A 15,182-nucleotide genomic window follows, 5' to 3' on the forward strand; every position below is an offset into this window, starting at 1 on the left:
GCTGCTCATTCAGAAATGGGTGCTGGCTTTATTTTCCTTCAATCATGCTGAGCATTACCAGGTTTACAAAACCACTGTGACAGTAAGTGGGGAAAACTAAAAGGTTTTTGTCCCTGCAGGAAAGATGCCTCCTTGATTAGTTTTTTGTTGCGTGGCGTGGCCTCGGGTGTTTTTCTCTCTTATCTCTGTCGTCCTTGTTGTCGTGTATTAGCCTGGGAAATGACTTTGGTGATGCCAGCTCACCCCTCACTGCCACTCTCGCTTCGTAAGCCAAACCCATCATCTCAGTCACCCCACCCGGCCATCCCTCTCACCTCACCCTCCCTCGTCTCCTGCCACCACCCACCCCTCACCTCTGCCTCCCTTACCTCCCCTTTTAACCTTTTTGTCATTCTGTGATGCTTTCAGTTTGTCTTCAGTGTGCTGCTTCTTTTTTTGTTTTGAATAGACGATCAATGATGATGACAAAGGGATTTAGGTGGTCGCAATACATTGTTAGGCTTAAGTCGCTATATCCTACTGTATGCTTTAACTGGTGTCAGGCACAAAGTCGTCTTTTAATCCGTTTCACACATGCATGAAACTCTTGAAAATGTCCTGAAATGATGTGTTTGTGTTCACACATTCAGCTCCACCTAAAAGTTTGGAGATATTTCCAGGAGTTTTTTTTTTTTTTTTTTTAAAAGCTTGTGTGAAAAGCTGGCACATGTGCACAGCTGCTTTTCAGCATCACTGATCATAGGGTGGGCAGGATTTCAGGCTCAGTCACTCACAGTTTCACAGTGTCGACCAAGCCTAACTTTTTAGCAGATTCGTAAAATCATAAAGCATCACATTATGTATCTAAAGGTTAGTTCTGCAAAAAAAAAAAAAAAAAAGAAATACGATTTTTTTTTTAAGGCAGCATGTAGAGGCACAACTTTGAAACGCCTGTTTTTGTCACTTAACTTTCACATTAGCTGCAAAGTCACCTGGGAAGACGGGACGTTTTCTAAGACTGATCATAAGAAATCAACACCACACTGATTTGTGAGGAATGAGATGTGTAATCGATAACACCTAAACTGGTTGAAGAGGCTTTTTTACTTGAGTCTTATGAGAGTGTTGCCGTAGTTTTTAATACCGTCTGAGAAATGATTTATTTCTAAAAACATTTCAGCACTACAGATCTGTTTAGATTAGATGGTTAGAATCCTCTGCTAAAAGAAAACACTCTATAGACTGCAAAGAGGAAATCTTAAATCAAGGGTTTTTTGTGTGAAAAATGTTATTATTATCCAAATGAACCCTTTATTGAATGTGCCTCATCATCATTGGTTCACTTTTTTTACATTCAAACCTTTTTACAGCCATCCAACTTTGTCCATTTCAGTTCAGCATGACTCTTGTATTGTGAAGCCTGCATAGTATTTTGTCTGAATCTATTTCTGTTCCTGGGTTTTGATTTCATGAATCTGAGTTGAGATTTTTTTGTTTTGTTTTTTTTAACACTTCTTGTGGTGTTTACAGTTTACAAAGGAAGAAGGACTCCGCCAGGCTGCCGTAGCCAATCAGTTCATCCCGATGAACACCAATCCAAAAGATGTGCTGGAAATGAGGAATAAGGTATCAAATATTTCTCCCCCTGCTGCCTTTTTGTTTGAGTGAACAGAGAACATCTCAAGGCTCATAAGGAACTAGAGATGTTTATCAGTTGTTCATGAGTACATTGTTGTGCTTTCTAGATCCGGGAGCAGAACCTGCAGGACATAAAGACAGCGGGACCCCAGTCTCAGGTCCTGTGTGCTGGAACTGGAATGGAACGCTCCTTTAACCAGGTCAGTCGGTGAAGTCTTCTGCAAAACCAAAAAAAAAAAACAACCTCTCGCTGCTACAGCTATCCTGACCTGGAGATGAATCCAAACAAAAGAGACTTTTTTTTTTTATCATTGAATAACACAGTTAAATGCTTGAAAAAATACCTTCATATTCAGTCCAGGTCTGGAAATGCTGCAAACTGAATATTGTTTGTGAAGTTGTTCTGGACATTCAACTTTTTATGGCAGAATTTGGATGCGATCAAAATGCACTCTTTAAAATCTGATCTGACTTCAGTTTCTAAAGGAATAACTTCACTGCTATAGACAGACATGTCCTCCATGTTGTTTTGGGGTGACTGTGTAACTGTCACATTATTCTTTGACCACAGAGATATTCACTCTGCCAGGTGAGTAATGTGTTGGTAGAGGTAACCTCACTCTGCTCTCCAAACCTGCCAACTCAGGTTGTGTCCATAGTCATCCATTTTATTTTTTTTTACTCATTCCTTTGAGGATCGAAGATGGTCATTTGACAGATATATTGAGTTTTATTTCTGTGCATGCACTCTTTATCCCCATCTGAGAAGAAAAAAAAAACACCTCCTCAAAGCTTCCTGGAAATGAAACCAAACACCTTAAGGAGTACGACAAAAAATAAAAAGGGATTCGCTTTTTATTTGAAAGAGTGTCGAGCAACTTTGAGGTCAAACTTCACCCCGCACGTCAGCTGTAAGACCGAGGCAGTCCATCATATGCTTCTGTTTTTGTCAAGCCAAAGCTGTTGCATGAAACCCCCTGTGTGGATAGTTGTTCTCTACCATGCACGCTCTCTGCTTCTGTCTCTGCTCTGCTTGTCACGGCCTCAAATCTCTTTCTAGAACCACCTCGCTTTGCATGCGTTTCCACGTCTGTAAGGTATGTGTGTGTGTGTGTGTGTGCAGAGGTGGAAAGTTATTAATGAACTAACTACAGGCCAGTTTACCCTTCTTTTACACAATCTCTTTAATGGGAAAAAAAAACGATTTAGCGTTTATTCGTTAACAGGCATTATAGAAGTTAAACTGTTTTGTAACTAAAATGAATAATTCCTCTTTTCTGCTTTTCAGTGTCTTGAATTCTCTCCTTCACATTTCTCTTTTAAGATCTTGTTAAAATGGCACCTATTCACAGTGACCATGATGAATATCATTTCCTTAGAGTAGCTTTTAGTGTAAGATAAGATACTCCTTTATTCATCCCACAACGAGGAAATTTAAAGTGTTACAGCAGCAAAGAGCAAGGATGGCCAACAAAAGAAACACAGTGCACAATTAAATAGAATAAGAAATAGTAAAAACTCTCACTTTCTGACAGCCTCACATCTGCTCCACAATATTTCGATAAAAGCATTTGTAGTACTCTTTCCACCTTTGTGCACGTGAAAGCTGCTGTGCTCCTGAATGTCTGCACACATTCAGTCATGCCTGCCCGACAGACCGCTGATTCAAAATGTGCTCGTGTTTCAAGAGATGGCTTGTGGCCCCCCCCCCCCCTCACTGGGTTTACTATTGCAGGACGCCCCTCTGTCTGACTGTACAGACACTATTGACGGCCTCGATGTGTCCGAGGGGTCCTATAGTCCTGCTAGATCAATTAGAAAGGTACTTGCTACTTCAGTCATGAATGCTATTCACCTGTAGTTCACATTCTCAAGTCACTGCGCTCAGTCTGCAGATAGGCCTGTATGAATACAGTAGAATTTAAAGGTAGAATAAAGCCGTTGACCCTTTTTTCTTTTTGTATGGTCGTGTGACCTACACTAGTGTTTCTTGATCTACAGTCTTTAAACAGTTTTATTTAAGGTTTTTGATCCTTGTGATGGATGATTGCTGTCATGACTCTTTTGTAGGAGAGCAAGCAGACTTTCTGTTTCAAAACACAATTCAGCATATTTGTTGATGTGAGCAGTGGAGAGGGGAGGTTTTAGATCCGCTGATGGTGGTTTTCTTTACATGCATGAAACACGTTTGAAAGAAAGAAAAGAAAAAAAAATGTCCTAGAAAACACATTACAAGTGTTTTGGCAAATTAATCCACATTTCACGACAGCTCATTCAAATACATTTTATCTCAGTCAGTAAAAGATTAGATTTTATTAATTTATATATACTTATTTTATCAAAAGTCAGTCGATATGGCAGTTTCTGAGTAACACTGAAATATTTTAGCTTTGGCTCTTTTTTGTGGTTTTAAAGTCAATCAATTTGTATTAATCAATCTTAATTTGTGTGGCTTCAATTCACAACTAATGCTATCTCAAGAGACCTTACAAAAAGGGCAGGTCTAGACCGCACAGTTTGTTATAATATTTACAAAGACCCAACATTATTCCACTGATAGGAAAACATTCAGCGAGGTTACAGTGTCAAGGAAAACGTTCCTTTTAAGAAAAAAAAAAAGCAGAAATCTTGCGCAGACTCATGTTGCTCCGACTTTGTTGGGCTTTCAGAAAGAGATGGAATGAGACTGAAAGAGAAACAACAACAAGCAAAACAGATTCATAGCTACAAGCTGCCACTTATAATGGTAAAAGCATTTGTGGTATAAGCAGGAACAGCAAAATTATGATAATCGACCCACAGTATGAGTCTCATTATTAATGTAAACATCTCTACTGATGACACGATGGGGAGGACTGATGATGTTAATTATAGCAGCTCTGAGATTCACAGTAACAGTGATAATCGTGGTAAGACTGATACTGATGGATGCAGCAGTTGGAGTCAGTCAGGTGGACAGCGGCAGGCTGATAACGCCTCCTCAGGTCAGACACATGGCTGTAGTAGTTCTGCGTTTGTTGTCGCTGATGCTGCACTAAATACTTCTCGAATCTGTCAGTGCTTGGTTATCATGTAGAAGTGTTATTTAATATGAATGTCAAATACAATAAGATATGTTTCTGTTTGTCATAGATTGATAGCTCTATCTTTAAAGCACATGTTGGCGCTCATATTCTGCATAATCTAATCTGAGAATCCTGTTCATGTTTGTCAAAATGTTGCCTTTGTGCAAGTTTTAAACACAGCAGCTGTTTCTCTCTAAGATAATTCCTTTCATGTGTCAACTGCAGTAACTTGTTGTCTGTGTGAGCCTGCATGTCTCAATGCTTTTTGTCTACCTTCTGTGTGTGTCCTGTAGGGGGAGCTAGTGACCGCCTCCAAGGCCATCATTGAGAAGGAGTACCAGCCCAAGGTCATCGTCAGCAAGCAGGGTCCGAACCCCTTCACCAAACTCACCGACCAGGAGCTGGAGGAGTATCGCAAGGAGGTGGAGCAGAAACAGAAAGGGCCTGAAGGTAAACAGAGAAGAAGAAGAAACTAATCTATCAAAATAGCCACAACTGTTCGTTATAGTCTAAGCTGATGTGAGAATTATAGATGTACACGATAACTAGTGTAGGCAGCATTGATTTCACAGCAGAGAAGTGTTCAATCACTTGTGTTTTAACACCTTCCCCAGGGTACATTACTCTGCATAGAGAACAGGGAATGATACTGTGTGATTTAGCCTCCTCCTTCTTTAATCACTCTAGCTTGACCTCCTTCAAGAAATGAAAATTACACAATAATCTCACTGATATGAGTCTGCAGTGCAAAGAAGATTTGTTCTTTGAGCTGTTAACTGTTGATGTTCACTTAGTGTTGATCTTATTCTTCATATTCTCAAGTGATTTGCAGCTATTCTAAGTATATAAGAATCATTTAGATAATGCTTGTAAGTAGGGAAATAAGGCGTGCAGATTCCTGCAAAAAAACGAATGAATTTCTGTAGGCCAAACTGTGATGTTATCTCTCCACACAAATGAATTCACAGTGCAGGGACGTGATGATAGTAAGGAGGGATCAGCCTCCAATGTTCCCTGTCCTGAGCCTGAAAAGCAACCGAGGGGTCAAGCCTCTGACTCCCAACCTCTACAGTCTGCATCCGACTCACCCAGCTTAGAGCAAGCCCCGCCTGCAGCCGCCCCTGAGCCGGGCTCCTCTGCCCCCAGCCCCTCCAGCGAGGCAGAACCGGCTCAGAGCATCGAAAGTACCGCAGAGTTAGTCGTAGATGAAGTTTTAACGTCCGCGGAAGAGACTCTGTCAGCTCCAGATTCCCCACAAAAGGAGTTCCACTGCGCCGTGCTGCGAGCCCTGAGCAAGGAGCCAGTGGTAGACGCAGACCGGGCTCCAGGTACAACCAGATGAAGCGGAGTCATCCTTAAAATCTGGCCTTCCGCTTCCCTCACCCTCCTGCTCAGGCTTGACCCGTCTGCACTGGGAGTGTGGGAATCCTTGCCTGCTGTGTCCTCTCCTTTTCCTTGCGGGTTTTGGAGTCTGCTGCCATTGTTTTAAATCCCTTCCCACAGTTCAGTCTTCAGAGTCTTGCTTGATTTCCCCTCGTCATCCCCCCTCTCTCTCTCTCTCTCTCTCTGATGCCTTGCGCAAAAGGCATCCGAGTTTAAGCAGATCATTACTCTTTCTCCAGGTTTGATTGGACGAGGGACTGAGTACAGAGGATTTGAGCAGTTAAAGGATACACTCTTTTGAGATTTGAAACAGCGCCTCCACTCTTTGAGGTGCTCTCCCCTCAGGTCTAGAAGTGCTTTTGCAGTGCAGTGCTGTGCTAACCCTCAGGGAAACTGTTTCTGAACTCAGTCATCCAATCAGAGCTTCCCGTGTGTGGACATAAATAAGGATGTTCTCCTTCTTCTTTTCCTGCTAATCTATCCTGGATTTCCAATCATCTCATGATAAGATTTAGTTTTGTTTTCCTCTCGGGGAAATTTTAAAGCTCCTGTGAGGAACTTTTCAGTTTGTGTTGATTCATGCGCCCCCTGTGTACAGAACGGTACCTTTTATCTCTTAGCTGTTCTTGTCCTGTACTTGTGCAAGTCATTTTTTTATGTTGAAGAATGTCATCCTGCTGATTCATAATCAGTAAATCATAAAAAATACATTTTAATATTTGCTGTGCATATTGTATAAAAAGACTGCTTATGCAACATTGCAGCAGTGGTCATAGGCTGTAAAAATAACGACAGAGAAAGTATCAATTTTGTCACCGTTCTTCTCGTTTGCTTCCTTTAGGGCATATACAATTATTAACATAAATGTCAGTCTGTTTCATAACAGGGTTAAAAACTCCCCACAGGAGCTTTAAGGTTGATTTTTATCAGGGTTTCTTTTAAAGCTTCTGCGGTTCTCTCCTGATTAATTCTTCCTCCCTGGATTGGCTCCCTTTGTTTTTCTCCCTTTGGTGTTATCTTAAGATTCAGAATTTTGCTTACAATCAAAATCTTAGCCTAAAAAATAAATGCTCATTCATTGAAAATAATTCTTGTTCATTATATCCCGTCTCATATGTGGTAAAAAGATTCTCACTATTTAGTTTCTGCTGTTTCTTTTGGTTCAGACCCTGAGCAGCTAGTTGAGCCTGACGAGGAGCCCCGAGGCCAGAAACCCACCACCACGCCGCCCAGCACCCCGGTCAGAGCAGAAGAAGGTAGGTTTGACCTGAAGTACTCGACACACCTGGCTAGCCTGGTTCAGCATGGGTTCCTCCAGTCCTCCGACTGGCTTTTTGGCTGTTTTTAGGATCTACAGGAAGAATGCAGAGACTTGAGCTCATCCATCTGCCTGTTTGTCTTGAAGTTTGTTTGTGTTGTGGTCTTTAATAATACTACTACAGGTGTTGTGCTTTGTTTTGTGTAATAACAGGCCAAGAGGTTCAGTTTGATCAATGATAGATTCCAAATCATAGGTGCAGATTAAGATTTAATTTTAAAGCTCCTGTGAGGAACGTTTGGTATGTGTTGATTTTGGCGCCCCCTGTGGACAAAGCAGTACTTATTTTATATGTACATCATGTTTAAACTTTGCAGTGGAAATCGTAAACAGCCCGTGTCTTCAGCGAGCTGTTGAAGACTTAGTTTGACATCTACCCGGCCTCAGCAATTTCAGGCTCTAAAAATGACCATCTACAGATAGTTCATCTTTATTCTAATGGTCTAGTTTGCGAGGCATCATTATTCATTTTATTCACAACAGGCAGAAAACACCTCACAGGAGCTTTTAGATGTGGTGTCAGGAAATAGTTCAGAAAGACAGTCATAGTGAATACCAAAATGATTTAAACAAAACTAAGTTGTTTTGGTATTTTAGGTTTTAAATGCAGGCGCTCCAGTTTGACGCTTTTCTTTTAATGTTTACTTTTTTCCCTCTTGGTCTTTATTACTATTGGATTACACCTTTCTTAACCGTATCATCCATGATGATACAAGGATCTAGTTATTATGTTAATTTAATCGTAATTTCAATCACACACTTAAAGTTTTTTAATGTGGGCCACAGTCAGCAAACAGTGAATTTATAAACCTTGTGTGGGAGTAAAGGGATACGTAGTTTTAATAGCAGGTGTAATCTAATACCTGAAATGTTGTTTTATAACAAATGTCTCTATGTACAGTATCTCCTCTGCCCCTTCACTTCCATTCTCCATCTTTTTGGGGTCTACTAAGAATGGTTCCCAACCATTCTTTTTAAATTTCTTCTCCGGTGTTTTTTTGGTTTCTCTCTATTTCACATTTTTGTTTCCTTTTTTTTTTTATAATTTAACACAGTGCTTGTGGTTTGATCTGCATAGACATTTGTTTCTACCTGTGCTTTTTCTTCTTTGTGCCTGCGATTACAATCAGGAGATGGAAATACAAAAGAGTACCTGTTGCCATAGTAAGTACGTACTGTTCCAACTCCTAATTACCCGCCACCCTCCATGCCCGTGTTTTTTGATCATTTACCCTTTTTTTTTATGTGCATGGCTTCACTCGTAGAGCTCTTCTGTGTCCTGAACTAACCCATTTCTTTCTGGGATCTGAGACTGTTCAGTCGGTTCCAAGTCTGTACTCTGAAGTTCTTTAAATCTCTTTCTTGGGGTTGATGGGGGTTATTTCAGAGCTCCACCTTCTCTTGTGATTTGCATTGACTCACTGAAGTCTATATGACTAAGGAAAGAAATGACAAGACACGTCAATAAGACATGTTCCTCAAAGTCTTATTTCTCATGAAATGAGAGTGTCCTGGATTTAACAAAGTGAAGGAAGTTCCTGAAATAAACCTCAACTCTCAAACCTTTTTAAATTAGGTAACCTTTTTCTTCCCTTTATTGACTCACTTTCAAGTAACCCAACCTCTCTCGCACTTATTCACATTCTCTCAATGTACATGACACTGAATTTTTGTTTCATGGGAAAAAAAAATCAGGTAATGCAAATGTTGTTTGTTTTACAGACGAGTCCATGACCAGGTACATGAGTGCTTCTCTGAGTGTGGCTTTCAAACCGAACTTGCTGCTGATGGCTTTATGCTGACTCGCTGTTAGTTTTAGCTTTAAAGATGGTTGAGTTCCACTGCTTTTTCTGTGTGTTTTTTTTGTCTCCATTTTATCTGTCTGTAAGTTTGGCCTCATCTCTGTTCTGACAGACATGAGAGAGTAAAATGAAGAGTGGTGTGCAGTGTTTTCTCTGGTCTTTTATAAAGGAGTTTCTTCATGCTAGTCTGTAGCATGCAAGCCACATTAGAAATGCATAGACCAGTAGTTGTTTTGCACCTGACTGCATTGTGTGAGCTTTAACTGAGCTTGAAGTAGTTTCAGCCACTGATCCACAGAGGTCTGCTAACTCTTTTTGCTGGGAGTATTTTTGAACCACGACATAAACAATTCAGTAAACATGAACAAAATTGACAATCCTTCATTAAATTAAAAAAAAAAAAAGAGAAAAATGTTACCAGTTTCCACAGTCTGAAAGATACTAAAGGACATCGTACTAGTTACATTGCCATGTTAAGCTACGCTACACTACTAAGCCTTTTCCATTCATCCCTGCATGAATGCAGTTTTCCATTTCAGTTTCAGTTTGACTGGTACAAGTTATAATAATCAATTTAGTTGAGAAAGACTAAAGTACGTGCGTTCAAGCAGAGAAATAGCATTTTCAGACAGCAACCTTTGATTTCTGCCTACTCAGATTGTAACAGATGCTCACATTTTTGAGCTATAGCTAGCTAGCTGTTCTTGTAAGCCGTGTAAAACGGTTAAAAATCCTTCTCTATCTGACTTTTAAGTTTTAAAGGAATAACAGGCAAAGCATTCAAATTCAGGATATCTGCTAGAGCAAGAGCAATCTATCTTTTTAGCCAGCAGGCATTTTCTTTTCCCGACTGACACATAGAGGTTTTCAACAGCTACAGAGAGCTAGTAAGATATTTAAGTTAGCCTTATAAAGTGGCCTTATCCACCTCACTTTGAGGTTTAGCTAGCTACTATTGTTAGCCATGTAAATTACTTGGTGAAAAAAATCTAAAAGAATAACACCTTTTTTAGACAAATATAATATAAGGCAGCGTCTCATTTTGAGCCAACAGCATAAATACTGCTGACTCACTCTTCACGGTGTTCAACAGCTGCAGAGAGCTAGCTAGGTTTTTGAGTTAGCCTCAAAAATCCAGTGCATGCTTCCAGACAAAAAAAAGTATTGTATTTATATATTGTTTAGCAAAAATAGTTGACTCCTGTTTATTAACTGAACCTTTTAGTTTTCAGCATATTTTGCTCGATTAGAGTAAACTTATTGAAGTGGTTGAAAATCTGCCTTCAGATGAACTTTTAATATTTAAATGGACTTGTATTAAAATATTAAATTGTAAAATATGCTTTGAGATTGTTAGCTAACAGACGTGTTTTTACAACCTTTAGCTAATGCTATTTGGTAAACACCTGGGTCAATTGCAGTGTGACTTAAACGCCCCGTAAATACAGTAAAGAGCCTGCCATAGACACTAATGTAAGCATAACTTTGATTGTACCATCAAGAACTGGACCAAGCTCCTACATAATGGATCTTTTGCTCTGATATAGCTAGCTAGCTATGTATACATTCATTTTATTCCTCGAAAAATAAAAAGCAAAAGACCAAAGAGACTCTTTTAGTACTCATTATTAAGGAAAGAGGAAACCTGTATTTGTAGTTTTTGTACTCCCAGCAAGTGGTTTAAATTTGTATCAGATACAACACTGTGCTCGCCTGTAAGTAAATTATTCCTCTGGTTGTTAATTCAAGGCTGAGTTTAACCTGCTTCGAAATCTGCGCCAGTTTAATTAACTCACTGGATCGTCTGCTGCCTTTTTATTCTATAACCTCACTTGTGTGGTTATGTGATTAAAGTCTGTGGAAACATTGCAGTATGTGTTCTGTTGTAGACTTTTATTTTTGTTTGTTTTACACAGGGTGCAAATGAGCAAGGGAACTGCCCTCATTAAGATTTCCCTATTTAAATGAAGGTAAACCAAAATGCTGTCTCAGCGTGGACCTGCCCAGAATGAGAAGTCCAAAATGTTACAAGAGCGCAGTCAGTTGCTTATTAGCCTTGGTAGTTAGGATTGTAGGTTCTTGGCAGATGCTGTTCTGTTTTGTGTGGTTAGAAGATAACAGTGCATCATGTTTTTGGTTTAGTGTCAGGTGTGCTATTTTCTTTGTGTGTTTGTGAAACGCTCTTTCGGGTTTCAGAAGAAGTATCTGCTGTTGAGGTAATAAACATTTCTGCATTAAGGCTCTTAGAGTAAAGACTTAATCATAGTTGTTTAAACTCATGAGGTGACAAGTGAATGTTTTTTTTAAAAGAAGAAAACTGTGTGGCTTTGAAAGCTTATCCGGTGGTTGATTTCTAGTTGCTCCAGTAGTGTGCAAGCTCGACTGCAGAACCGTCAATTTGTCCTCCAGTGATCAATAACTCTCCCCTTTCTTCTCCCTACAGAGTCTTTACCTGAGCAAACCTTTAAGGACGAGAGCGACGCAGCCACCCTGAGACAGACCCTTCCAGATTTAACACCCGACGACCCCTCCGATGCTCCGGCACTTCCTGCCGAAGACTCCGCCCCTGCACCTGCACCTGCCGCTGCAGAGGCGGAGGCGGAGGCAGATGCAGGCGCAGATGCTGACGCAGACACAGCTGCTGCAGCTGCTGAGGGGGAGGATGCTGCTGACGCTGGCGAACAGGAGGGTGAAGAGTCTCCAAGCAAATCGCCCTCCAAAAAGAAAAAGAAGTTCCGCACTCCCTCCTTCCTCAAGAAAAACAAAAAAAAAGACTGAGCCCTAGATAGGAGAATGTTTGATCGGTCCTCATGGCTGGCCTCTGCCTCTCTTCATTTTCACTTTTTGTCTGCTTTCATTGCACCCTTCGAGCAAACCACAGCTACACAGTTATGCTTTTTTGTTGTTTTGATATAATTTGTCGCTGGCTTATTAACCTAATTTTCCTCGTTAGTGTGTGCCAATTTTGTATACAGTGTAAAAATGACTGATTGCATAGAGGTTTTTAATTATTAGAGGCTTTTAGTTGTGAGAGGGTGATGCATTCGGTCTTGTCCACTCCATCTGGCCTTTGATGCATGTCTAATACTACAGGCCCACACTCTCGGTGTGAGGTTTTAAGGGTTTTATTGCCCTCATTTTTTTTTAAATAAGAGTATTACTAAACTGTTGTAACCACTAGAATGTATTGGGATTGTATCAAAAATATGTCAAAGTGTCTTTTAAAAAAAAAAAAAAACAATGCAGAAACAGAAGCTTGTCATTTACCTTCTGACAGTGAAAACTACTAATTACAATCATTTAATCACATAGGAGAACTACAGTATGAGAATGTAGTCATACTAAACCAAATATTCTGATTAAATCATATTAGCGTAATCAAATCTGGTTGAAGGTTTTTTTCCTTTTTTACTAAAATATTCCACCAACAAACATTTGACACACCCTAACCTGACAGGTATGTTGTTAAGTGCTTTACAGCTTGTGATATTTTCCAAATCCAATTTAACCGTGTGGATTGAACCTGCGTTTGAACCCACAGATGTTGAGTGTTTCACAACAAAGTGAGTCATCCTGACGGTGTTCATTCGTTGTCCTTGTTGATTATTTCCGAGGGATGGCAACATCTCTACTCCTGGCTTTTTTAAGTCTTTTATTATGAAGGAATGTGTAAAGAGAAATTCTTAGTCTGTGTTGTTTTCATTTTTATTAATTATTATCTGAGCCTGACTTTGTTTGGCATTAGCTCCCTGATCCCCTCTGTCTCTGTGAACGTCAGAAACAGTTAAATATGCTACAAATTGTGAGTTTACGCATTTAATTTTTTTCTTTATTGTAATTGTTTTCTGTATTATTATTTTTTTTTTTTAACCTGAGCTTTTTCCTCACAGGGTAGATTGAGGTTTGATCGCCTGCTGTGAGAGAGCACTGTGAATCCTATCTTTCAAACCACTGTCTATGAACTCATACCCACACATTGTTTTTACAGTCTGTCACCGTGCATCAAGACACAGAACACATCACGATTATGGAGCTGCATGATCAATCATCCTTCTCTCCACTTAGACTTTCCCGTTTGAACCCCCAGTCTGACCAAATGGACACTCTCACCTGTGTGTTTCCAGTTGCAGTAAAGACACGATGTACACTGGAGAAACATTTTGTTTTGTTATGGCACTGATGTGTAATCGATGGTGTGATATAAGCTATGCTTAAGGCTGCAGGTCGTTAATACAAAGACCACGTCCATGCATTGCTTCTCAGCTTGTGTTTATTCATCTTGTTCGATTGAAGAATGATTTCAATCCAATTTGTGGTGAACCAAAAGATGACTATTACAGAAAACTCCTAATTTGGCCTTTTTTTCCAATCTGCTACATGCAAAGCACAGGATGTCTGACTCATGAAGGACTGCATGTGTAGAGTGCTTAGAGTGTGTACTCTCCCTTTTAATGACTGTAACCACCCCATTGATTTGACCTCTGTTTGTTTCAGCTTTAGAGTGCAGACAACAACATCACAGTCGTCACAGTCATGGTTTTTCATTCGAGTCGACCATAGATTCTTTTACAATCTCACATCTATGCTGATTTGTATCCTCTGTCTGACCTACTTCCAGTTGAAATATGTCTCAGCATTGTACCATCTACAGGCTTAATTCTTCCACCTCTCTTTTCTCATGGCTCTGCCTCTTTTACAACCATAAATAAACAAACACTACCATGAAAGTCAGCGCTGTGTGCTTGTAGTCATTTATGGCTAATAGTGGGGGGGAAACGGGACAACGATACTGCATGCTAAGTGCTCATGTTATTTATCAAAACATTACATGTTCATCCTTTAAAGATGTGTGTTTGCACTGTTAACTGATGTGGCTGATTACTCGTATTTCTCAGATTACAGGACAGGTGTCTTCTCTTTTTCTTTCTTCATGACTACAGGGGGAAAGTCCTGCTTTTTTGATTTTAGGCAGGAGTCTTTGTGATATTGAAAATGCATAATGTAATTCAATCAGGTGTATCCAGCAAAAGGCAGGTTGTAGTCCACGCCTCCAGAGAGCCTCAACACTGACTGCAGGGCGCCTTTCCAAGTGAAGCTCGAGCGGTTTGACTTCCTCCCACTTGAGTTTGAACCATGCTTATGAAGCGAGGTCTACAAGACGGGACTGGAAGATGAACTGGAAACTAAATAAACCCTGACAGGTGACCACTGCAAGGCAGGTGAAGTGTCTTAAATATCTAGGACAGAGATATTATACTGCTCTTTTAAATTGTATAATGCACACATCTGGAAAGAATTTGTATCTGATAGATATAAAACATTGAATGTTTGTTCAGAGGTGTTGTTCTGTGAGTTGCCAGGAAATGCCTAAATCTAAGACAGGATCCCCCACAGTGGAAGGTAAACAAGGGGACCCCTGTGTCCAGAGAGATACCCAAGAACAGGAAACAGATGTCCTCGTGTCCTGTGACATAATGTATAAATGGCACTCTCAATGCATGTTCGAGAGAGATCATTATTGGCTTCTCGACTCTCCTGGGCGGACGTGTTCAGTGATTCTGCAACTTGTTAGTAAATAATTCTGTTTAAAAGCAAGTCAGTCTCAACGGCAAATTTCTTAATCATCAAACATATCATCAACAACGGAAATCCACATCACAGGTCAGCGGTGCGGTGTTTAAGACTGGTGCAGGGTTTGAACTCTTCACATGTAGAGGGGACCAGAGCCTTATCATTTAGATATATTATAATAGATATCTTTGTATAGACTGTTATATCTTAAATTGCAGTCCCTTTGTGTCTAATGTTGGAATTAAACATAAAAACACGTTTCCCTACAGACTACTCTGTGGTTAACCAGATTAATGTGTTAAACCCATTCAGCCCTTTCCACTTTTTGAAAGATGAGATTCAAGTTTCCGCCTCTAGGGGCGCTGTGGGGAAAAATCCTGATGTTTCTTTTCTTCAACTTTGACCTCAGAGTTGTGCATGCTGGAA

The 15,182-nt window shown here is 40.1% G+C and overlaps 1 protein-coding gene across 16 annotated transcripts in view; it reads left to right on the forward strand.

The window, feature by feature from the left end:
• Nucleotides 1-13,916, forward strand: part of add1 (adducin 1 (alpha)) — a 30,805-nt gene extending 16,889 nt beyond the window's left edge. For 3 of the 16 annotated variants that reach the window (XM_061061883.1, XM_061061879.1, XM_061061882.1), the window contains exons 11-17: nt 1,510-1,605; nt 1,725-1,817; nt 3,353-3,439; nt 4,976-5,132; nt 5,651-6,010; nt 7,232-7,321; nt 11,629-13,916. In XM_061061883.1, the coding sequence (XP_060917866.1) occupies nt 1,510-1,605; nt 1,725-1,817; nt 3,353-3,439; nt 4,976-5,132; nt 5,651-6,010; nt 7,232-7,321; nt 11,629-11,963 (1,218 nt within the window). In that variant the 3' untranslated portion in view covers nt 11,964-13,916. Of the gene's footprint in view, nt 1-1,509; nt 1,606-1,724; nt 1,818-3,352; nt 3,440-4,975; nt 5,133-5,650; nt 6,011-7,231; nt 7,322-8,513; nt 8,552-9,105; nt 9,122-11,101; nt 11,156-11,628 lie in introns of all 16 variants that reach the window. The other 13 variants (XM_061061887.1, XM_061061894.1, XM_061061893.1 and 10 more) reach the window with 10 other exon arrangements.
• The last annotated feature ends 1,266 nt before the right edge of the window (nt 13,917-15,182 follow it).

The sequence above is a fragment of the Labrus mixtus genome, chromosome 17, assembly GCF_963584025.1.
Source record: "Labrus mixtus chromosome 17, fLabMix1.1, whole genome shotgun sequence".
In the NCBI taxonomy this organism is placed as follows: domain Eukaryota; kingdom Metazoa; phylum Chordata; class Actinopteri; order Labriformes; family Labridae; genus Labrus; species Labrus mixtus.